This window comes from Sinocyclocheilus grahami, unplaced genomic scaffold, assembly GCF_001515645.1.
Source record: "Sinocyclocheilus grahami isolate Dianchi unplaced genomic scaffold, SAMN03320097.WGS_v1.1 scaffold1015.1, whole genome shotgun sequence".
Lineage (NCBI taxonomy): Eukaryota > Metazoa > Chordata > Actinopteri > Cypriniformes > Cyprinidae > Sinocyclocheilus > Sinocyclocheilus grahami.
Genome location: NW_015506194.1, coordinates 256,579 through 281,820, shown reverse-complemented (window position 1 = coordinate 281,820; position 25,242 = coordinate 256,579). Strand labels below are relative to the sequence as shown.

The 25,242-nt window shown below is 38.9% G+C and overlaps 1 protein-coding gene across 1 annotated transcript in view; it reads left to right on the top strand.

The window, feature by feature from the left end:
• The window catches only part of LOC107565665 (potassium voltage-gated channel subfamily D member 2-like), a 120,710-nt gene extending 95,689 nt beyond the window's left edge, over window positions 1–25,021 (top strand). Inside the window, exons 3-7 of the mRNA XM_016250926.1 lie at window positions 16,039–16,201; window positions 19,424–19,522; window positions 21,268–21,363; window positions 22,406–22,647; window positions 24,096–25,021. Of these exons, the coding sequence (XP_016106412.1) occupies window positions 16,039–16,201; window positions 19,424–19,522; window positions 21,268–21,363; window positions 22,406–22,647; window positions 24,096–24,276 (781 nt within the window). The 3' untranslated portion in view covers window positions 24,277–25,021. The remainder of the gene's footprint in view (window positions 1–16,038; window positions 16,202–19,423; window positions 19,523–21,267; window positions 21,364–22,405; window positions 22,648–24,095) is intronic.
• Window positions 25,022–25,242: the final 221 nt, after the last annotated feature.

The following is a 25,242-nucleotide window of genomic DNA, read 5'->3' as shown; positions in this document are numbered from 1 at the left end:
TGTGTGTGTGTGTGTGTGTGTGTGTGTGTGTGTGTGTGTGTGTGTGTGTGTGTGTGTGTGTGTGTGTGTGTGTGTGTCGCACAACCTTTCCATCTGTGCAATCACACCTCCAAAGTGTGCACCCTGCTGAGTGATGACAGAGTGAGTGAAGAGAGAGAAGAAGAGAAATGGAGGTGGAAGTAGAGAAGGATGGAGGGAAGCAGAGTGAGCGGAGGAACGGTCTGTCTGAAAACATTTATAACAGGCTTAATGAGACAACCTGTTTGTCAGACATGCAGAGATCCTGGAGTCCTTCGGGAGAGACTGTGATGCCTGCGCGGTGGTGTTAAACAAGCAGCTGTAGACTGAGATTTTTAGGAACAGGTCTTGCTGGAATACCTTAGACGAAAAGTGTGTGAGCAAAGTAGAGTGTGGACCGCAGGATGGTGTAAAGACCTGAGGACGTGCTTGATTAATAGCCAACTTCTGGAAACCCACTAAGGGCCCTGCGAGCACAGAGAGGGAGAGTCTGACTGCGACCATTTTTAGTGACTTTCAGGCAGCGTCTGAGATCATGGATTAATATGCATATATAGATTGTACTCAGAAAATAAGATGGCAGATCTGAGTCTGGCACTTTAGTGCAGAAGAGTGGTGTGATTTATCTCGAAAGACACTCAGATGAGAGGTTAGCATAACGGATGCATAATTCCACTGGGGGCCGACGCACTGTAATCGCTCAGAGCAAATTTGTGGAAATGAAAAATTACACTCGGGTTTTACTTTGGGTATGTCATTTTTCTGTAGTAGTGTGTCACAGTTAAAGGGACAGTACATCCAAAAAGGACAGTTGTTGAACTGAACCTTTGTTTTATTCGAAACCTTGTTGTTTTATTTAGCTAACATTTTTGAAAAGATTTGATCAAAATCAGTCTAGAGATGAAAGTAATAAATACTTTTATTAAATTAAATTGATCAAAAGTGACAGTAAAGACTTCTATGTTACTAAAGATTTCCATTTCAAATAAATGCTGTTCTTTTGAACTTTCCATTCATCAAAGAATCCTGAAAAATAGTCTAAGGTTTTCTTAAATATTAACTACGATTTCTGATGGAACATGTGCCACTGAAGACAAATTCAGCTTTGTCATCACAGGAATTAGTGACATTTTAAAATGCATTAAAATAGAATTAGAATTTTAGAAATAGAAATAGAATTTTAAATTGCGATATTTAAAAATATATTTTACTGTATTTTTCGATCAAATATATGCAACATTGGGGAGTATGATACTTTTTTCAAAAACATTGAAAAAAAATCTTACCAATCCTAAACTTTTGAACGATAGTGTGCATTTTAACCTGTTGTTTTGCCATAAAAATAGTCATACACTCTTAAAAATAAAGGTGCTTCACGATGCCATAGAAGAACCTTTTTGTCTAAATGGTTCCATAAAGAACCTTTAACATCTGAAGAACCTTTCTGTTTCACAAAGGGTTCTTTGTGGCGAAAGGTGGTTCTTCAGATTATAAAAAGGTAAGCAAGAGATGGTTCTTTAAAGAACCTTTGACTGAATGGTTCTTTGTGGAACCAAAAATGGTTCTTCTATGGCATCGCTTGAAGAACCGTTTGAAGCACCTTTATTTTTAAGAGTGTAGAAGCTGGCGTGGTGTTACATGACAAACACCTTCATGTTCGTCTAAATCCAACTTAATTTCTTTTGTGTGACACAAATGAAGTTATTTTGAGTGTCCAAAGTGATCTTGAGCTCGAAGAAAGCTGAATAAAACTACTATAGAATAGCCCATGAGACGTATATGCTAAATTTAGTCTTTTGAAGCCATAAAATAGCTTTGTGTGAAGAAACGGCCTAAAACTTGTTCTCAGACCAGCTATAGCTCTCAAAAGTCATTCATGCTGGTGCTCAGTTCAAATAAGCTGCATCAGACATGGCACAACATGTCTTGACTTGCCAACTGAATGAGATTTGAAAACACTGGCCAGGTATATTGATGATTGACTGTGCAGTGCCCCTCTTAACACCACACTCATTAATCTACATCTGTTGTCATGCTTTGATATGAAAGAGAATATATTTACGGGCAAATAAATCTTCTCTTCTGGCTGAGTCGTGCCCCCTGTTGGCCGGGAGCAGATGGTGTACGGGAGAAGGAGAGTTCTGGATGGGTTTCAGCGGCTCAGATTGCTTTTGGGATTAGAGTTTGGTTTAGGTTAGTTCAGTTTGGTTTGGACATGCTGTGCGCAGGACCTCTGAGTGTCACTAAGATTGTGCCAAGGAGCTGTTTTGCGTTTGAGCACCCCACACACACACACACACACACACACACACACACTTTACACTCTTAAACACATTCCTGCAAAACAGACACAAACAAAAGAGTAGTGTTTATCAAAGAAGTACGCTTCTCTGAGCATGAAACGCCACGGATCAAAGAAAATCTCAAACGCTTCACAGTGGTAGATCGCCGTTCTCACCTCGCTCTGTAAATCAACTTGCTTAAGAAGCGAGGTGCTTTGATTTGAAGTAATGACGTGTGAAACGCCATTATTTACTTAGAAATACACGCTTCTTTTATCTGACGAGTGCTATGTAAGGAATTCTAGGTAAATTTGCTGTTTTGCATTTTCGTGTAAGTGTGTGACTGCAATGTAATCGCATTTATTGGCACTGAATGTGATTACAGGCTCGATGGGGAGACTCATTGTCTGACTGTATTTAGCTCATCAAACCCGGTGCAGAGCCAATATGATCTGTCAGGTGATAATCACACAAACACTTCAAGAAAAGCTCCATTTGCACATTAACGCATTGATAAACACAGCATGTAATTTCAGAGTCGCAAATTAGAAAAAAGAGACAATTTTGTGGTGCTTTAATGGCCTTTAGCATCTGGTATCATTAAAATCCAGACGTAAATGCACCTGAGAAACATTTTGATTGGATCATCATATTCAAAGGTGGTCTAAGATAGATTCTGACCTGATTAGTTTTTTCGTCGGTTGTAAATTTTTCTGTCAAGCTTTTATCCATCAGGAACACTATATATTTTAATACAGCATTGATATCACAAGATCTTCAGTAGCAATAGTTCTTTTAGTCATACCAAGCAGTTTTTTTTTTTTTATTTTGCTTTTGCAATGTGTTTTAAAACTTTATTTTTCTCGCTTTTCCGCTTTTCTTGTTTTGTTTTTTGTTTTGTTTTTTGGCCGGATTGTTTTAATGTATTTAAAAACTTTTTTCTGATGAGCTTTTTTTAATCAAAATTAATTTTGTTATTTTTTTAGGGGTAGAAAAAAAGAAGAAAAAGTCTCAGAATGAGAGAAAAATTCCCATTAAAATAATTAAGTTCTTGAAAAAGAAAATCATAATTAATTTGACCATTTTCTTTCACAGAAAAAAGGTTTGATATTCATAAATTCATAATTCATGATATTTGTTAAAAATGTTTTTTACTTTGTAAAATATATTTTAAAACTTTTTGAAAATGATATGTATACTCACAGACACATTAACTTTTATTAAAAATAAAAGTGTTTCAAAACCACATGAAACCATTATGAAAAGTAGTTATGTGGGTTATGCTAGATTTTCAAAAGATTTTTCCATTTTCTATATCATGGCCACTCAGATTCATTGATCAGTCAAAAGTAGAAAAAGTGACATCAATATTTCCACAAAAGGCTCATCTTCAGATAAGTATCCTTTGTAATGTAATATGTAAGTCCTGGGTAAGTAGATGCACGTTGAACTCAAGGTGTAATACAATCCGACTAAAAAAATATCCAGATACTATCTGGACATGAAACATGGTGTTAAGGGGACCATTGTGTGTGTGTCTTTGTGATTTGAAAGTGATAGTGTGGTGGATCCGTGTGCGAATGAGGGATTGCGTGGTTGCCAGGGGTACAACCACATGAAACCATTATGAAAAGTAGTTATGTGGGTTATGCTAGATTTTCAAAAGATTTTTCCATTTTCTATATCATGGCCACTCAGATTCATTGATCGGTCAAAAGTAGAAAAAGTGACATCAATATTTCCACAAAAGGCTCATCTTCAGATAAGTATCCTTTGTAATGTAATATGTAAGTCCTGGGTAAGTAGATGCACGTTGAACTCAAGGTGTAATACAATCCGACTAAAAAAATATCCAGATACTATCTGGACATGAAACATGGTGTTAAGGGGACCATTGTGTGTGTCTTTGTGATTTGAAAGTGATAGTGTGATGGATCAGTGTGCGAATGAGGGATTGCGTGGTTGCCAGGGGTATGGCTCTTCTAGCACCTCTCCTCACCCCTTCTCCAAAAAGAGATGGATGACATGGCCCGCAGCACCAATTTGGCGGATGACAAGTTCAAAAGCAGACGGATGAGTGAAGCAGCCCAGGTGGGCTATTTATAGCTCGGCCGCCTTTCATCCCTCTCCATCCTTGACTCAATTTTCCCGCTCATTTTTTATTCTGTGAATTATAGCGGCTCGACCGGAGACACTCTTTCAGAGGTAACAAGACTGGTTTATTCGTCACGGACGCCGTACAGACTCAGGTGTGTGTGTGTGAAGAACTTATGATGAAAGGCTGATCAGGTTTTTACAGTTCTTCTGCTTTCACAAACCTCTCATAACCAAGTTAACAGCCTCCGATAACTCCAGTTGTAATATTTAAGCCCAGATGTAATCTGCAAAATTCTGTTGAGTGAGTTTAAATCTATAATAAATTTGTTAAATGGTGCTGCGAATACTAGAATCGTATTTTTAGGTGAAATCAGAATTATATGAGGCAACAACTACTCTGTAGAAGTTCATAAATGCTGCTTTCACAAACCTCTCATAACCAAGTTAACAGCCTCCGATAACTCCAGTTGTAATATTTAAGCCCAGATGTAATCTGCAAAATTCTGAGTTTAAATCTATAATAAATTTGTTAAATGGTGCTGCGAATACTAGAATCGTATTTTTAGGTGAAATCAGAATTATATGAGGCAACAACTACTCTGTAGAAGTTCATAAATTACAGGTTTTTCAGTTTTACTGAGATTTCTGTGTGCATATTCATACCCAGATTGTAATTTATGGGGGATCTGTGGGGTCTGACCCTCCTAAATAAGACTTTAACCTCACAAAATAAACTTCAAACATACAATTTAAAGGGGAGAGTCTTACTTCAGTACTTGTTTTAAGTATGTACACAAGTATATTTATACAATTCAACAGGGCTGTCATTATTAATTTATTACAGATTATCACAAACGGATCACAAAAAGTGTTTGATCTTTCAGAAAACTGACATTTAGTACCATCAAACTGTCATTGTGCGAGATAAATCTTAATGAATTGACACTTAGCCATATCCAATTAGCCGTATCCACGGTTAATATATGCTTTAAAAGTATTGTTCATTGTTAGTTCATGATACTTCATGTTACTGAAAGTTTTTTGAAATCATCAGAATCACTGTATAATTCTCACATTCCTCATATCTGAAACTGAAATTAGTGTTTTATACCTCATGTGTGACAGAAAAGTGTAAAATCCAATCAATGTGTGATATTTCTCTTGGAGACAATAAAATTCTGAATACCAAAATCTGCTATTAAAACTTCGGAATCCTTCATGCATCATTAGTATAAACACACACACACACACTGACTATGGAAACTCAGAGACAATATTACTGGATTAGAGAGAAATATGGCATCTGCATCTGTCTTGCCCAAGGCCTGGTTGAGTAGTTGTCCTCTGTGCTCGGGTCTGTAAGTGGAATGAAGTGTCAAATTGGAGCTTGTCTGTGAATATATGTGCATGTGTGTCTGTGTGCATAATTTAGTGGGATTATATGCGTGTATGTTTAGCTCTGAGCTGAAAGAAAGGGCAATAAGTCTCTCGTTTGACAATTGTTGGTGTTTCCTTTCTCATGCGAGTGTTTGTGTGCACAGCCCTTCCTCCAGGACTACAAAGACAATCAATGGAACTGACTGAGACTGAGTCAGATCTGTATTTATAAAAATGCTGTTTTTTTTTACAGACTTTCAGTGCGTGGGTGTATAAATAACACGTCTGCTTCTGCATGTTGTACATAAGCATGGGAGAATTTCACAAAACCTGTCAAGGACATGTCCGGGTCAAGGTTTACTGTCGGAAGGGATGAGAAGCGTCCTTGCGTTGGCGGATTTGATCTGTTCTTCTAGTATGGATCTCCTCACAGGGACCCCCAGGCTCATCGGAGCCAAAGGCAATCTACATTATTGTCTATAGTATTGGTCGACACTGTTTGCAGTAATGAGAATCATCGTTTAGAATCATGAGAATAAAACATTGTGCAGATGCATTGCAGTAATGAGACTTTGAGGAGGAATATATTACAGAAAAAAAAGGAAACTGTGTCTTTTTATAGTCATAATTGCTGCATGTTTTAGCAAGAAATAGAAAGTTGCATTTATATCTAATTTTAGGACTATCACAATTTCAACTTTACACATAAGTACGTGGGTGTGCTTATGTGTGTATTTGTGTGTCAGCTAGACAGGCAGCTACAGATATACTGTGGTGAGAAGGTCAGTTAGCACAGATTAAAGCAGAGGGCATCTTCACCCTGGAACCAGTGTCGGACACACCTGAGCAGTGCTAAGCATTCCCTTAATGTCCTGTGGACATTTTCCAAAACATTATTGCAGCATTATGCCACTTGACATCAGTGCCACACTGTGACCTCTGCTAGTGCCTCAATGATGTTATATCTATTCATGTTCTGCCATCATAACCTGCTTTCTTTCTCCCACACAGTGTTATTGCACATTGGCCTTTGGCATTTGATGAGGAGTTTTCCTTTGTGATAATGTCAGGAACAGCTCATTGATTTGGCCTTGCTCGCTTGACGTATGCTCAAATAGCTTCCCTCGGAAATAGAAGAATGAATGAATGAAGCCGTTTCTCACATTCAGCTGCCCTCTTTGTGCCTTTCCATAGCTGCTCTGCTATGACAGTCTGAAGGTTACATTATAAAGGTATGTTATATGACTGATTATAGATACAAAATCGCACATTTAGGAGGACAGCAGATGGAAAGATGGCCTCAGACTCAGAGTCAAGCGTGTATGTGTGAATCATAAATCTTTTACAGAAAGTAACTGTAGCGGTCATAGAACATTAAATATGGCATGACAGTGGACATGTGTTAATGTACTCGACTGCTCATATGAGCACCTGCCGCAGGTACTTAGCGTCAATAATGTTGTCTCATCTTCATGTGGACTCTAGATTCCCCAGATCGTTTTCTCAGATCATTAGCGTTAGTGCTAGCAATGGCCTTATTAGCTTGTCCAGGCCTTATTAGCTTGTCCAGACCTCATCCCGGCTATTTCTTTTGAACCTTGAGACACAAAATGTGTTCCGATGCACTAATCAAGCCCCTTTTGTTTACTTTGCATCCTGTTCAACCATGTTGTAGAAGTAGTGTGCATATTAGCAGTTATTAACCAACTGGTAGCTGCAAGCAAATCAAATAAGCCACTAATTTAAGCATTTCTTTTTCTATTTCATCAACATTAGCCATTAAAATAAGTTATAGGAAGCAAATAAAGTGAATTTGAGTGGTCTTTTGCATTCTGCCCAAATTTGAGAAGGTTTTGTCTTTGAGTTGTAGCTCTGCCGGTGCAAATTCCATGTGGACCATCTGTTGCATATGCACAATATTGTAGTTATACAGTGAGAAATGGTTGAAAATATACTGTTTTTTTTTCTCCCCTTTTCCTCAGTCTACTGCGAGAGGCAGGGGAGCTCCCGCGGTTCAGTCCGGTAGGTCATTAGCATCTACACATAATAGCAGCTATGTGATCATAATTATGCTGATTAGCACTTAGTCACGACGTTAGTCCTATTGGACTGAAAGCAATACGTAAACACATTAAAATCTCTTCAGGAAACAACAAAATCACATAAAACAAACATCCAGAACTTCAATTATGGCTGGAAATGGTGCAGTTATTATTTCCCATAGTTAATACTGCTTTTTTAATTTGCATAGAAAAAGAACTGAGAATGGAAGCTGCCAGTGTTCTGTGATGATGGCCCAAAGGGGCCTAGCTACGCAGGTTTTGTGCATTATTGCATTCCAAAATATGTCAGTGCAATTTTTAACGCAATACAAGTGCACGTTGCTGCAAGAGGCACTACAGCGTACCGATACCTTAAATGCTAACGTCGGTTTTCTCTTTCAGGCTATTGTTATGGTGTTTGAAGCTTGTTTAAACTTGATTTATTGCCACCTAGCAAATGTTAGCAGCAACATTACCATCAGTTTTGTCTTTCAGGTCCCGTACTGTCATTGTGGATTGTCATGTGTTTTTAATGTAATGTTTTTTATGTAATATAAGTGGGCATTTCTGCAACAGGAACTATAGCGAACTTTAGCGTAAATGCTATCATCCATTCTCTCTTTCATGCCAACTGTCATGCTGAAGCAAATGCTTGAACTTGCCTTGCTTAATAGTTAAAGTTTGTTTAAACAATTATTTTAGCTATGCCGCAACAGTTAGCATGCTTGTTACCATTAGTTTTGTCATTATGGTCAGCTGCTTTCATTGTGCAGCAACAACTTAAAGAAAATTTTGTGAAGCTAATTAAACTTGTGTTGTAGTTTAGCATACATTAGTGTAAACATTACCTTCACTTTCTCTTTCAGGTGAACTACTGTCATAGTGGAGCAATAGTTTAAAGGGGTCATAGGATGCCCATTTTCCACAAGTTTATATGATTCTTTAGAGTCTTAATGAAAAGTCTGTAACATAGTTTGGTTAAAATTTCTCAATTGTAGTGTAAAAAACACCTTTTTTTACTCTGTCAAAAACAGCTATTTTCAGATCAAGCCATTTTTGTAGCATTTTCCTTTAAATGTTAATGAGCTTTGCTGACCCCGCCCCTCTCTTCCGAGCTGCTCTCAGAGAGACTGTTTACTTTAGCCGCGTTCATCGGGAAACTCGCTAATTAGCACATTATTAGGAAAGGCGATTTGCAAAGATTCATTACAAAACACTATACTTATACTCGCGTCTTCTGTAGATGAGGCTGGATCATGAATGAATCGCGCGAACATAGACGCATTTATGTAGATCGGGGGCGCATTCCCTTCAGAAACAAATAATCCACTGCGAGTTCAGTGGCTCAGATGTCGGGAGTAAATGAGGACTGCTATGTTCATTATTACATCCAACAACAGAACACCTCAATCGCTTAGGAGTCATTCTTGTCTACATCTGCTCCAGAGGTGAACCGATGGCGGACTGATGACAGCTCACTCAGGGCGGGTCTAAGGTAAGACACCAGTCCAGTCTATGCTGAAACGCTACTGTCAATCAAACTATCGTGGGAGGGGCCTGTCTGGGTGAGGTCACACAGACAGGCATCTGAGATCGGCTCGATTTGAGAAAGGGGAAAACATTTAACGAGATAAAAAAAAAACACTGGGTGGATTTTTATCATTATAGGGTGGTTGTGTACACACACTGCCAACACACATTTAAGTTCAAACAACTTCTAAAAGTGCATGTAGCATCCTATGACCCCTTTAAAAAAATCTTCTCAAGCTAATTATTTAAAGTTAGTTCAAAGTTGTGCTGTAGCTAGTTAGCTGAATAATAGAACACCCTTTTTTTACTGAGGTTTGTTGCCACCATAGCTAACACACAAGCGAACATTAAGTATGTTAATGCTTGATATGCATCAGCGTTTGCATACTCACGTAAAGTCTACTTGTGTCCTAAATAAATAAGCAGCCTGCTAGAATTTTGAGCAGAGAAGATTTCACTGTTGTTTAGCGTCTTAGCATACATTAGCACAGCGTTTCCCAACCGGGGTGCCGTCTGTTGAGAGCAGGGGTGCCGTGTAAAAAATCTCTTTTTAATATTTTTAAATTGCTAAAATGTTCAAAAAAAGCATCTATTATATAATATCCATTTCTGATGTCGCCAATAATTAGTGATGCACCGAAATTCCGGCTGCTGAAAATTAGTTCACCGCTCAGGTTTCACTTTCAGATGGTGTGATGCTCTACGTATTATCCCGCTCTATGCGTGAGTGTGCTCCGCTCAGTCGTCAGCGCTCCACTCATATACCGTTCATGCTCATCGGAACAGCAAAGTCCGCTCAAAAATTGAGCCGACAGGAAACATCTATGTAGTACAGTATTGTTTCTGTTTGCAATAGCCCTACTGTAACATGGTGTGGTATATGGGCAACTCTGGTAACGCTGCCCTCTCATTCATTGATCTGCTAACCGCTATGTTATGCTCACGTGTTCTGATAATAATAGCTTTCTAGGACTAAACATTAGTTGGATAATTGGTAAAAAAAAAAAGAAAAAGTTAAATATCTTAACCCTACTGTTAGACCTACCTGAAAAACTAAAAAGCAATTTATTTAATTCGAAGGCCTGTTGTTATTTTTTATTTGTGCTATCATTATTAATTTCTTTATTTGTTCTTATTTTATTACTGACTGCTTACTTGTCATGTTTTATTCAATTCAAAGTTTGAAATCAAGCTATCTCGTGCTACTGCAACAAAATTACCCCACTGTAAAATAAAAAAAACCCTGAGTGAGCAAAAATTTGTGAGATAGCTAGTTATAATGGTAATTAAATAATGTTTACATATGTATAAAAGCCTACATTAAAATCTGTCATATAAATTGGTCTTTTCATTAGAAATTAGCCTACTGATTGCCACCATTGATGGACAATTTTTTTTAATAATTTAAAAAATATCTGTATGACATTATATTCTGCAGTTCTTTCCTGTTGTACCGAATATCTATACTTTTCAAATTATCATATCGAAGTTAGAATATCTCATCGCATTTCACACGCTATTCCCTGAGCCGTGACACAAACGGCATCACCAGTCACAGCACCCAGCTGTGTAAAAATGGCCGTTCTGTCCGTATAATGATCATTAAGTGTGATTTTCTCTGGAAATCGAACACCTTGAGCTTCGTGCCCGTAGAGTATTTTTTTCTTGGACACAAAAGTGAGCTCAGAGCTTTATCTCTGATTGATCTGCTGTGAGTCAGTGGAGCAAGAGACCATTCTGTGGGTTTATAAGAAAAGATAAAAGACCCTTATAATCTCTTTCTCTTTCTCTTTCTCTCTTTCTCTCTAGTTCACTTTTATCCCTCAACGAGATGTTGCGTTTGAATGCCAGGAGAACATCTTTCATTATCAGGTCAAGGACTTTGTACCTGCTTGTGCTAAGAGCTTGGGAGAAGAAGCATTGGTTGATGCGATAAACTCTGTGTATTTGTCTCGCCTTTAGCCATGCTCGAACTGGGGACATCTCTGATGCGAGTCTGAATGAGTGTGTCTGTCCGCAAAATGTATGTGTGTTATAAAGTCTGAGAAAGTGAAAGGAGGTAGGACGGTAAGATGGGATAAAACAGATGGTTGAGCATTCATGGGAGGGATGAGGAAAGCATAGACAGAATTATTGATGAGGGAGGAGGGGGTCTTGTGTGAAGCTTCCAACCGCCTTGGCATAAAGCATTCACAAAAGTCTTTCATGAAACCCTCAGTTGTGAGATTTCACCTACAGTGCTGCGCCTGTCCACGGGAGAGGAGAATGAGATCTCAGGAGTGCCATTCATGCATGACAAACACGACCCGTTTGTTTTGCTTCCTTCACTTAGATGATTTGCAGATCAGTGTTGGGACTTAATGATTGGAACTAAGGTGGGAGGAGCATGTTGCTTTAATCTGACCAATTACAATCACATCTGTCCCCCACAAATTTTTCTAAGCGATCAGACATACAATTTTCACCTGGTGGTTGATAAAACTTCAACAACTAGGTGATCAGAGCAATCCTCTCTGGACAGGGCTGTAGCTGGGGTTTGCCGGGCCCCGGTGCAGGTTGTACCCGTGGGCCCTGTTTGAAATGGTGTAAATAGCACAAATAAATATATTGAACAAAGATACAAATTAAACAATGTTTTTTCAAGTTTGTAGGTGTTCAGGTACAGAAACGGAATAATTAAATGTAAAATAGCATTGCATAGTCTTCCCTGTATAAATTAAATGGATTAAGTCTTGTTAAAACTATAAGTAATTCAGTCAAGAGCAGTGAGTAATTTTCTTTCTTTTATAGAAAGAAATAAGGATACGACAGCAGCTAGTAAATTAGACGCAGTCACTTTAAGAGACAATGCATCCAATATAATGATACACATCTGATTTCTTTCTCAACTGTTTACGATAAGTTACAGTTTTTCAAGGATACTTACCAAGACGAGTATTTCAACATAATTTTGTATATATTTGTCTATTCAAGTGCAAGCAGAGGAAAAATTCAATTTGGTGTTCATGGTCTGTGAGATGCAGCTCTCTGCGTGAGCGCTGTGTGCACAGAACACAACACGCAGGTGCTGAAGTAAGCTCTTTCACGTCTTTTTGTGCTTGAATGTTTGAATTGGTGAGGTGTATTTGTTTGTTCAAGCGCAAAACGTGAAAGAGAACTCAATTCGGTGTTTGCGCACTGTCTGAAACGCGGCTTTCGTTTGCGCACCAAACAGCAGGTATTCAGTTCTTTCATGTCTTCGTGTCTTGAGTTATTCCATGTCTTGTGCTTGAATGCTTTAAAATCTCTTGAATGTTTAAATTGGTAAGGCTTAAAAACATGTGCAAATGATAAGCTTCCGTGATAATGCCCAGCAGTCTAGATTAAGTGGGTGTTTACACATCACTGTTGTGGCAGTTCATGTACACTACAATGGCGTTTTGGGGGCCTGAAAATGCAAACCTTTGAAAAGTTTGTTTCAAATTGCAAGTTTCAGTTTGTGTCTGTGTGAATTGTGATTGTGATTTTTAGTGCTAAATACAGTACAAACACTACAGGACAATAAAACATGGAGAGTGATTGTTTTTTTATCATATGTGACTGTGAATAAGAGTTAGAGCCCATGCAAGTTTAGTTAAATCAAAACACTCTCGTCATTAACTCATTCTCTCAATATTCTAATGAGCGCCACATTCAACTTGATAAGCATATTTCATCTCCAATCAGTCCAGAGTCAATGAGCTCTGTATTTTTTAATCTCACTGTCTCTTTCCATCCATCCTTCATTCTCCTCTCATTTCACATAACGCTAGAGCCGAAGAGTGGAGATATGGACTCATAAAGAAAGTGTGGAAGAAAAAAAATAGAGGGCTTTACTGCTTTCATTGTCATATTACTCTTTCATTCTCTCTGTCTCTCTCACTGGATTTTGTCCACCCCTGTAATATGTAAGACTGTGTTTGGGTGTGCATGCTTTTACAGCTGTTTACTTACAGACAGTGGGTGTCATTTGATGACCCCTTTTCCTTTGCTGGCTGATTGGATCGTAATTGCACTGTGTCCTTCAAGGTGCTATCAAAGTTTCTTGTAGAAGCAGTGTGAGTTTAATTAGCTATAGTTTGAGGACAAAACTGTCCTCAGAAGAGGACAGATGCATAAGAGGAGAGATGGATGCATATGTGTGTGCTTGTGATTGCCATATATATTGGGCTACAGTTAAGGTCCTTGTGATGATCTAAACTGCAATAATTTGCTCAGTTTTCTGTGTGTGTAAGGATTGCCAGTGCAGGTCGGCTGGGTTAATAGGGATGCTGTCATACGTAACAGTACTGGACAGTGAGCAGCAAAGAAATGACAAACGCAGAGAGCAAATTAGAGTCCTTGCTGTCCCCTCTAGTTTGCTTCTCTCTCACACACACACACACACACACACACACACCTGACAGTGCAAGGTCAATGTCTTTTATTGCGTACAGGCTGGCCGTGGAGCAATGTGACGCTCCAGCGAGAGCACACATACACTTTGCAACTAACAGCTTAGTGTGCGGATTTGGATTAGTTGCTAGTGGCCAACATATTCATCATGTACACAAATCTAATTATGAGAGTAATTACCTACAAGGGATTTTATTGGTCTCTTATAATGAGTCTATTGTCTGTCAGTGCAGGGAATCACAAAGCTCTCAATTGATCAGTCATGAATACCGCTATAGCTCATGTAACCATTAATGTGGATATTTTTCAGGGCTCTGAATGACAGGGTCAGTGCCGTCCATAGTGTCGACCACGGTACAAAGCAGAAACGAGAGCCTCTTAACTCTTTGCATGTCTTGGCTTTCTCCCTTTCTCCCTCACTGGCATATTTAATTACAGGCGTTTAACTGGAGAAGTCGACTCGGTGCCGTCTGTAATTATGGCTCAGTCTTTTGAGGCTTTTGTCGCGTCGGGCCCCTTGAGCTCACATTCTCATCGCCATAATTCAATTAGATCCTTCACTTAGAGCACGGAAGCCTCTCAGCATCGTCATGGCACACTATACTCCGCTTTCAGAAATGCACAACTCTAATTTATTTATTTTTTAATTCTTTTAAATCATTGCATATGTCCTTTGAGAAGAGATGTGTGCAGGTGGAAATAAATGAGCAGCTCAATTGTGTTAAAAACGCTGCACATATACATATCCATGATGTCTATATGCTTTTTCATCTTAAAGTGACAGGGATATTTTAAAGAATGTTTGTCAATGAGGTCCAAAACAACCCTGTTGGACCCCATTGACTTTTATTGTATAGACAAAACAGTCATGGTTTGTGATGGATAAACACACATATGTCAGTTGCAATTTCTCTCACAATTTTGACATTATTTCTCCTAATTGTGGCATTCTTGTGTTTGAGACTTTCTCATTCTCGTGAAGTTAGTTAGTTAATTTTTGGTAACTGCAACATTTCTTAGAATCTCACTATTTTTAGTAATAAGTGGTGTCATTGTAATGACAGCTTTTGGACTGATGAGATAAGCCAGGATGGTGTTATCTTCATTCTGTTGACTGATGACAGATCGTCTCCTGAATGCCAGTGACGGAGTCGGTTTGTCATGTGTTGGCCTGCTTTAAAAAGATGAAGAGGAGGTGGTACAACAGAAGGGGAGTGTGTGCTTGTTGGAACAAGAATGAAATCGTGCCAGTACGGTGTGTTCCCAAGACAGCATGTTCACATGAATGCCATTTTAGGATGACATTGTGTGGATATGAGTGCTTTGGATCATTGTAATGGTTATTATTTTAATGTAATCATATATTCAGAGTTGGGAAAGTAGGTCAGAGAACTTCATCTCGTAGTAAACTCAGCCCACACATACATGCAACTCTTCCCACCACGTGTGAGCAGTAATTTTTTTAACATCAAGATAAAAGTTTGAGGATGTTAAGGCTTTATGAGGAAAAAAGCCTGGGGTCAAATACAGAAAAAAAGAGCTTTTCATAGAACTGGAGAGTGAATGTTTGCCCCATGCTATATGATTCTTTAGTGCCCCCTAGTGCTGTCATCTGGTATCATGCTGAGCTGGTGAAATTGAAGAAGTGTGTTGCTGACCGAAGCAATAATTAAAACCTGCTTGTTTTATTTCTGCAATTTCAGGGTCAATGACATGGCTTTTTTTTTTGCCTGGAACTATTATACAATTCAAAACTCCATTATAAAGCACTTGAATACACATATTCTATGATGAACATTTAAATTTTTTTAAATAAAATTAAACAGGGTTTTTTTGGGGATTTGAAATTAGGCTGAAAAGGCCTTGAAGAAAAGTCTTGAAGAAAAAACTTTTATAATTGTTTATAATCTATGGTATAATCTTTCAATTAATTATTTTTTTAAAAATATGCAGGGAAGAAAATACAGTATATTTGGAAAAACTGAAATTAAAATGTTGTTGTCATCTGACAATCATCAATCAACCAATCTATAAAACTGAAAATATCACTGATTTAACCCATGTACACCATCACTGGCAGTGTATTTTTTTAAAGATCAGATATTGTAACCTTTAATGATAAGTTGTTTTGGAAAAAAAGGTTTAAAGAATAAAGAAAATTAGAAATATATATGTTTTTGAACCCCCCCTGGTATTCATGATTTCTGGTTTTCATTGTTTGATTTGTCACTGAACTGTTGCCACTGACCCATATCTATGTTCTTTTTTATGTGTTACAGATATGGAGACATGGTTCCTAAGACCATCATGGGAAAGATCTTCGGCTCTGTTTGTTCTTTGAGTGGCGTGTTGGTGATCGCTCTTCCCGTTCCCGTCATTGTGTCCAATTTCAGTCGGATATACCATCAGAGTCAGCGCGCAGAGAAGCGTCGTGCCCAAAAGGTACCCTAGACGGGCCTCCCACGACCCCAGCGTGGGTCCACGGCCTCTGATCTCACAGAGTTATACGGAGCTGGGCTCAAATGTAGATGTTCTCAAATACAAGCCGGTCTGGTTGTGGCTAAGAGATTAGACCCTGGCAGAACCATGTACACACAAACACAGAAAAATGATGCTGGGATAGTTTTTAATACAACTTGGCACAATGTGCTTGTGACCCAGATGTCTGCACGCTGAGTGGTGTGTGTGTCTCTATGGTATGTTAACTGCAGGTCTCTGTGGAACCATCATTTCTTGTGCATGCCCAGATCACATCCCGTACTTCAGCACAGCAGACAAAAATACAAACACAGAGAAACAAGACACACAGGCAGAGAAACTTTGACAACGACAGATATAAAGAAAAATGTCAGAAAAGAGCAAAAGAGAAAACGGCCACATACACACTGCAAAGTTTTGGGTGTGTTTAAAGGAATAGTTCACTCAAAAATGAAAATTAGCTTAAAATTTACTCACTATCAGGCAATCCAAGATGTAGATGAATTTGTTTCTTCATCAGAACAGATTTGGAGAAATTCAGCATTACATCACTTGCTCACCAATGGATCCTCTGCAGTGAATGGGTGCCGTCAGAATGAGAGTCCAAACAGCTGATAAAAACATCACAATAATCCACAAGTAACCCACGTGGCTCCAGTCCATCAATTAACATCTTGTGAAGTGAAAAGCTGTGTGTTTGTAAGAAACAAATCCATCATTAAGGCATTTTTACTTCAAACCGTTGCTTCTGGCCAAAATACCAATCCATAATCCATAACAACACTTTGTACCTTAAAAAAGTCCATCTGAAAAGTCCATCCAAAATCCACTGATATATTTGTTTAAACCCATTTTGGACAGTAAACGGGTCTTGATCTGTGCATATTTCTCTCCTGACTTATTGAGTGAACTATTCCTTTAAAAGCCCAAGTATATGTCCTAATTTTTTTTTTATGCCAGGGACCAGTGAATAAAATAAGTTTCATTGGGTTTGCTCTTATCGTGACTTTGATGTTTGAATAGGCAGCAAGTGGTATGCCACTCCGCTCCAATCAGTAATGATGGAATTTGCATATCCTGATGCTTAGCTTCAGGATTATTTAAAAGAAACGATTCAATTAACTCTGAAACCTCAATTAATCTGATTACTTTCGCAATTAAATTTAAATGTAAGTTTTACAGCCCTTCTGCGCAGTGACTGCCATAATCAATGAAGCTGTCCACACGCACACACTACATTTATAGTCGATGCATTAGCCTGCGGTTTAGACATCTGAATTTATTATGGCAGGAGTGTTGTGATCTGTCATTACATCTGTCATGAGCATTCCTGTCATAAATCATAATTTCATGTCCGGATGGAAAATGGTGATTGACATAGTTGTTTAAACCTTTTCTTGAGAGCGAAGGTTAGCAACATCTGTCAGTGTTTACTAAACCACACTCAACTGTTTATGCTCTTAAGTCATTTAAACCAGTTTTGTACATAATATGCGATTATTTGGTCATCATCAAACTTAAATGATGGAACTCTGTGTACAGAATGAGATTAAGCACTAATAAGAGGAGTCACAACTGTATTTAGTTGCAGTGTGTACGTGACCAATGAGACCAGGCACAGGAAGAACAGATGCTGTGTTCTGTAGCCGGTTCTCCTTTGGGGGTGATCCGAATATACAGACGTAGTGACATCACATCATATCTCATTAGATGAGTGTCTTCTCTTAATTTAGCTATTCGACTCCAGCTACCCCATGGGAGACACAAACAGTTCAGATATCCCACTCTCCCTTTGCACAAACACACACACACACACATACACAGACAGATAAACAGCACAACCAGTCCACCCATAAACAACAGTCTGTTTTTTAAGTTAACTAGGGACTGAGAACGAGAGTAGGAGAGGGAGAAGTGAGAAAGGACGTTAGGATTGTAACAATACCCTAATTTAAGTTGTCGATACTAATACCACTGAAATGTTACGATACAATTTATCTGGAGATATAAAGAGAAAAGCATGTGATGTTTTATGTTTGTTTGTTTTTTGAAGAAGCCTCTTTTTCTCACCAAGGCTGCATTTATTTGATCAAAAATACAGTAAAACCAGTAATATTGTGAAATATTACAACAATTGAAAATAACTGTTTTCTATTTTTGTACATTTTAAAATTAAATTTATTCCAAATCTGTATTTTCATTATCCATTACTCCAGTGTTCAGTGTCACATGATCCTTAAGAAATCATTCTGATATGCTGATTTGGTGCTCAAGAAACATTTCTTATTATCAGTTTTGAAAACTTAATATTTTTGTAGAAACCATGATAATTTTTTTCAGGATTCTTTGATAAATAGAAAGTTCAAAAGAATAAGCTCTTATTGGAAATAGAAATCTTTTGTGACATTATACATTTATTTTCTGTTACTTTTGGTCAGTTTAATGCATCCTTGCTGAATAAAAACTATTTCATTCGTTTTTTGTATTCTTTTGTTTTTATATTATTATTTTTATATTTTATATTTTAGATATGGTGTCAAAATATCACCTTTTTGCAATATAAACCCACCCACATTATAGATTTTTTTTTTAAATTTTAGCATCAAAGTACTTTTGACGTCTCTAAAGGGAACAAATGACACATTACCATTCTTCATGTTGGACATGAGCATGCAACCTCCAGTCAACCAACGATCACATTCACACACACATTGACCCCGAGACATGAGCATGCAGACCTCCGGTCACACCACTATTGCACACACACATTGACCACAGGAAGCGGAAGTATTAGGCTAAACACCCGTGTTTGTCCACCTGAACAGAAAACCAGGCTTGCTAGAATTCTCTTTTGTTTTTATATTATTATTTTTATATTTTATATTTTAGATATGGTGTCAAAATATCACCTTTTTGCAATATAAACCCACCCACATTATAGATTTTTTTTTTAAATTTTAGCATCAAAGTACTTTTGACGTCTCTAAAGGGAACAAATGACACATTACCATTCTTCATGTTGGACATGAGCATGCAACCTCCAGTCAACCAACGATCACATTCACACACACATTGACCCCGAGACATGAGCATGCAGACCTCCGGTCACACCACTATTGCACACACACATTGACCACAGGAAGAGGAAGTATTAGGCTAAACACCCGTGTTTGTCCACCTGAACAGAAAACCAGGCTTGCTAGAATTGGTGCGACGAAGAGCGGTGGCGCTAATGCTTATTTGCAGTACAAACGCAATGGGATGCTGGCAGACGCAGAGGAGGAGGTAACCGTGGAAACCAAGTCGCTGGGGTCTCTCTTAATGGAACGTGACATGATGGGCTGGTGCATGTGGACCCCTCTTCCCCCCCTGGTCGTTCGCCTCTCCGCCAGGGGGCCGAGGTCCAGACGCTTCCGTGGTGTTCCTCTAACTCTCTCTCTCTGTCTTTCGGTCTTTCTCGCGCCTATACCAGGTGTGCCGGCACCTCTTACTGGTGGCTGGTCATGAGACAATAATCGTGTGACCTCTTGTCCAATGGCAGTGCGGTGCATGCGGCTTGGCCTTGTGGGGGCCACGGCCATCCGCTCCAGTAACAACGGGGCCCCCCTATTTTTTACTGCAACCCTTTCCTCCATCTCTCAACTACTTTGCTTTTGGGTTTTATCTCTTTATTACCTATTGTATCTTGTCTACTTGTTGTTTTAACTGCTTTTTCCAACAACTACTACTCTTGTGCTCCATGCATTTTTGAGTGATTTTCTCACTGCTGTCCGGACTGGCCTGTGCTCGCTCTCTATCTCTCTGTCTTCATGACATCATCAGAACACATCACATGGAGGAATGAAACTGTCTGAGCTGCATGTCATTGATTGGCCAACATCTGAATGGGAGGCGGGATTTAATGTGAGTCAGAGACCACGGGGCATGTTGATCAAGTGCCTGTTGACCATACGCAGGCTCTCGATAAACAGTGCCTTAGTTCGGGGGTGTTCCATACTGCTCCTGGGGGGCCACTATCATGTAAAATTTAGCTCCAATCCGACACACCTGAACCAACTAATTAAGGGCTGCATCCGAAATCGCATACTTCCCTACTATAGAGTAGGCGAAAACAGAATGTAAAAAGAGTTCGAATTCCGAAATATTCATAAAACAGTAGGCAAAAAGTTCTGGGTTGGGGGTGGTGCTTGTTCAATAGAACTACCTACTCGGAGACTATTTGATTTTGGAACCAGCCAAGGTCTTCAAGATTACTAGAAACTTCCAGGCAAATTTGTTGGGGCTAAACTTTGCAGGACACTGGCATTTCAGAAGCAGGATTGTGCACTCTTGCCCTAGTCGTCTGGTCACTGCGTCATGCTGATTCATAAAGGCTCTAGTGAATTTGGATACGGTGGCCATCATGGTTCAAATACAGAAGATGCTTAACTTTTCCACATACTTTTCCAATAATTCACAAGTTCACACTTATAATAAATAGAGTAAAGGTTATGCGTATTTGGCGTGCTGTCCAAGGGGAGGGCTCCGAGCTCGGAATTTGGCCCAAACCCAGAGTACTCCCCCCATCCCAGGTTGGGATAGGAATAGTTAGAAGTGAGGAGATGGGGTGGTGGAGGGATGCTAGAAAACTGTCAATGAACAGAGGTAAGTCTGTTGTGTATATTTACCACTTATCTTGTTAATTAGGTTAATTATCGAACATGCTCCTCCCGAACTTTGTTAATAAAACATAATTTAGTATATCCTGGATACAAATTCAGTAGATATTGACATACACAGAATACTCTTGTTCCTGTTGTCCACTGTTTTTGAACCAAGAGCCATCCGTCAAGGTTGTGATGTTGAAAGAACAGGACGTGGCAGTAAACTAGAGCCTGCTGTTGTCACAATGAACTAGCCAAACATTCTTCAACAGTGTCTCAATGTTGCTGGATCATTGTGAGAATTCGGGCTTTGCTGTCTTGTCTTTTCTTTCAGTTTCTTTCTGTGCTGATAGGTTGATAAGCAGTGTTTTCTGTTTCTCCAATAAGGCATCAAAAGAGGCTGGCCAAGCTTTGGTATGTAAGGCCAACCCCACTTTTGATACCCATCATCACCATCTTCTGCACTGCTTGGAGAAAACCACGGTAAGAACCTCAGGAGAAAACTTCACACATAACTGGAAGCTGTTCTCAATAATTTAGCTTTTGCATTATTTGATCTTATTATATACAGGTGTTTTCTTCAGTACCTTCAATAGCTACCTTCAGTAGGTTTAGTAGCTACTGGTCAGGTGTCCATATTGACTGTATTTAAATTGATAGTTCTCACAAAGATGAAAATTGTGTCAGAATATGATGCAAAAGCACCATAAAAGTATTAAATGTTTTTTTTTTCACGTATACAAGTGCAATTTTCCAGGTCTTTCTAAAACAAAAAGGCCACGTTTTCTAAAAATAGCTTTGTTTGAGGAACAGCCTGAGTCTTTATTAGCTGCAAAACCTGGTAAGATGTGATCGCTTATGACATGATAACAATAACTGACACTAAACATGGCTTCTTTTGCCATGTTTGAATTAAACTCCATTTGAGAACTCTGACAGAGGTAAAAATAAGGGGGAAAGTGGACAAACCTTAATTTTTTTATTTTTTTGTCTGTACTCTTTAACATTAACCAGTGCCAGACGACTTCTGCACCTCAGTGCTTGTGGGTTTGCTACAAATAAGTGCAGTTTTTCTCTCGAGAAATTTTTTTTCGGACTCTTGCATGAAAATGACAGGCACTGTTGTCCCCTGCCAGCTAGACTCATGACAGTCTAGAGAACAGACTGTGACCCGCTCTGGCTTTCCTAAGGCACTAGACTCGAGACATTTGAAAGAAAAATTCCAGTCCTGCTGGATGCAGGGCTGTTTGAGGAACAGCCAAAGCTACAGTGAATCTGCATTTAAGGACTCCTCAGATGATACTCTATATACACACATTATATTATTAATTACATTGTTCTAATATAGATTAATTTTATTATGTTTAATTAAAACCGCATCAACGTCTCATGTTTACGCATTTTGAAACTTTACAACTATGTATTATTTTTTAAATATAATAATTAGTAACCACATTAATATAATAATCAAATGCAGAAATCAGTCCTTAATGAGACATAATTCCTGTCGCTTTCTCTCTCTCAGAATCATGAGTTTGTGGATGAGCAAACTTACGAGACAAACTGTATGGAGGTTTCCCTAACGAAGCCGTCCATGTCCCATTCCTCCTCGCTGTCCTCCTCTCCACACGGCCTGTCCTCCTGCTGCACGCGCAGAAACAAGCGCAAGAGCTTCAATGTCCCCAATTCCAACATGGCCGGCGGCCGCAGGAACAGCATACAGGAGCTCAGCACCATCCACATCAGAGAGAGACCAATGAGCAACAGGTGCTTTCACAACACTCATGCACACTTACACAGACATAAGGAGAAGGAATATGCTGATACTGGTTGTGGTCTGAATATATATATATAAGTCAGAGCTGTGTCTTATTTAGAAGTGTTAATAATACTGACTATGGTGAGTTTCTCCAGAAAGGGTTTGGAGAAGGGGTTTATGTAGTGCTTATAATCGAGAATGTATTTGTAGAATTAAGTGTATAGTAGTATGCAATATGTCAGTGGTTCTCAATTCCAGTCCTAACGACCGACTTATGTCAAAGTTTCATCTGTGTGTGAAGACGCTGCAGGTTGTGGCATAGCACAAATCCGTGAATGAATGTTCCAAAGCGAAGTAAACTTCAACGGATTTCTTGTGCTCAGGGAGTAGGGAGCAGTGTAGGGACCCTGTCAATCGGAACACAGTTCATGCATGGAGCTCTCTTCTTACGAGCTGATGATCTAAATCAGGTGTGTTAAATAAGAGATACATGCAAAATATGCAGAGCGGTGGGTCGCCAGGACTGGAATTGAGAACCACTGCAATATGTAGTACAAAGAATATAGACTGCATAGTAGAGTATAGATTTAGTATGCATATGTGGAATACATTGTGTAATACATAATATGCAGAATGTAGTGCATATTATTATTTAGTATGCAAATGTGAAATGATGTATGCAGTCCATAATTTTCAGTGCATAGTATTTAGTGTACATAAGTCAAATCCAGTAAAAGTGTGTAATGCATGTAATCTAGAATGCATATGTAGAATATAGTGTATTATGCATACTATGCAGTACGATGCAGTTTGCACATGTATAATGCATATTATGGAATATGCATAGAATTTATAACTTTTTTAGTTAGTATCTAAATATATGCAATACAGTGTGTAATGCATAGTGTTAGTGTGTAATGCATAGTATCTAGTGTGCATGATGAATGCAAAGTATAGTGCATAGAATTTAGTGAACATATATGCATTACACATTGTCTTATACATAATTCAGAATGCATATATAGAATTGAGTACACAATGCATAGTATACTATATGTAGTACAGAGAATGTAGAATGCATATTAGAGCACAGATTTAATATGCATCAGAATGCAGTGTATAGAATTTAGTATACGTAATATGTAAAATACAGTATGTAAAGCATAGTGTGTAGTGTACATATAGAATGCAGTATATAGTGTAGTATGCATAATAGGTCCTGTTTAGCGCGTATTATGTAAAGTGTAGTGTATTTTACGCAGGTTCACTGTATATCTGGGTATTTGGGTTGTTCTCATAGTGATTCATGCTGCTGGAATCCTGTAAAGCTCTGGTTGTGACAAATGCCAGCATACTCTGGGAACGCTATCATGATTCCCACCAACAGCTGGCGGAATTTGCCCATCAGCTGGATTGTATTCTTACCCGCCCTCTCCCCCTCTCTCTTCTAATGCAGTCGCTCCAGTCTCAATGCCAAGTTTGAAGAGACGGTGCCCCTGAATTCAGAAGAGAAATCCTACATCACTGCCGCTGTCATCAGCATGCCCACCCCGCCCGTGACCACACCCGAGGGTGGAAATTCAGCCAGCTCGCCTGACTTCTTGCAAAGCAACATTGTCAGGGTGTCTGCGTTATAGACCATCCGCCGTGACCATTAGCCATTTTATTTAGCGAGTGGACGCTGGAGCAGAACGGATCGACGGAGCCTCTAGTGTAGTGGAGGAGGCACAGCAGCAGGATGGGCCATAGCTGGACTTTTCTTTTTTTTTTTAAATCAGCTCCTGCCCAGAGCTCTCCGTCTCTGTGAGCTCCATCAGCTCCAGCTCTAGGCCCATACATCATGTGACTCATGCTGGGGTCCAATAAGCTTTCACTCAACCCATAGAGGAAAACAGTGAACACTGTGTTTGTTACAGCTTCTATAATTTTTCAGTATTGTGAGTCTTTGAATCTGTTGTCTTCAGTTTGATGGGATCGGCAGATATTTGGGACGAATAAGGAGTGTGCCAGCAGGGGCGGGATTTTACAAGCTTTTACACAGCTGTACACACTTTTGATACGACAAAGTAAAGCTGGGCTCTACTAGGGTGTGCTGTCGGATGCTTTTGCGTGCGTGCGTGTGTGTGATCGAGACCGATCTCTTGCATGTTTCGCATAAGTCTTTGTCTTTTTTTCAATTCGGCATGAGCAATAAGGATTGGCTCTTTCTGTCAGAATGTGTGCTTTTTACTTTTGCCTAGTTATATAGTATTGATCTTTCCAACCCAACGAGTGTGTAAAAACAGCTGTTTTGAGAGATGAACCTGACGATACAGGTGATAGACAAAGAAAATCTCGTCTCACACTTTCTCTGTCCCACCCATGTTGTGTTCATTCCTTGCCTGGCCTGATGAGATGTTTGTTCTTCTTCTTCTTCTTTTTTTTGTGGCAAAAAACTAAACGGAAAAGGAAACTCCTTTTGTGTTTCAATATATTTGACTTTCTCAAACTGACAGTGGAGGATTGTGGACTTGAGCTCTAATACTAGCCATTCCGTTTTATACTTCAAAGTTTGCGAGTTAACTATGAAAAGAAAAATAACGTGCTTATTTATTATCTTCGTT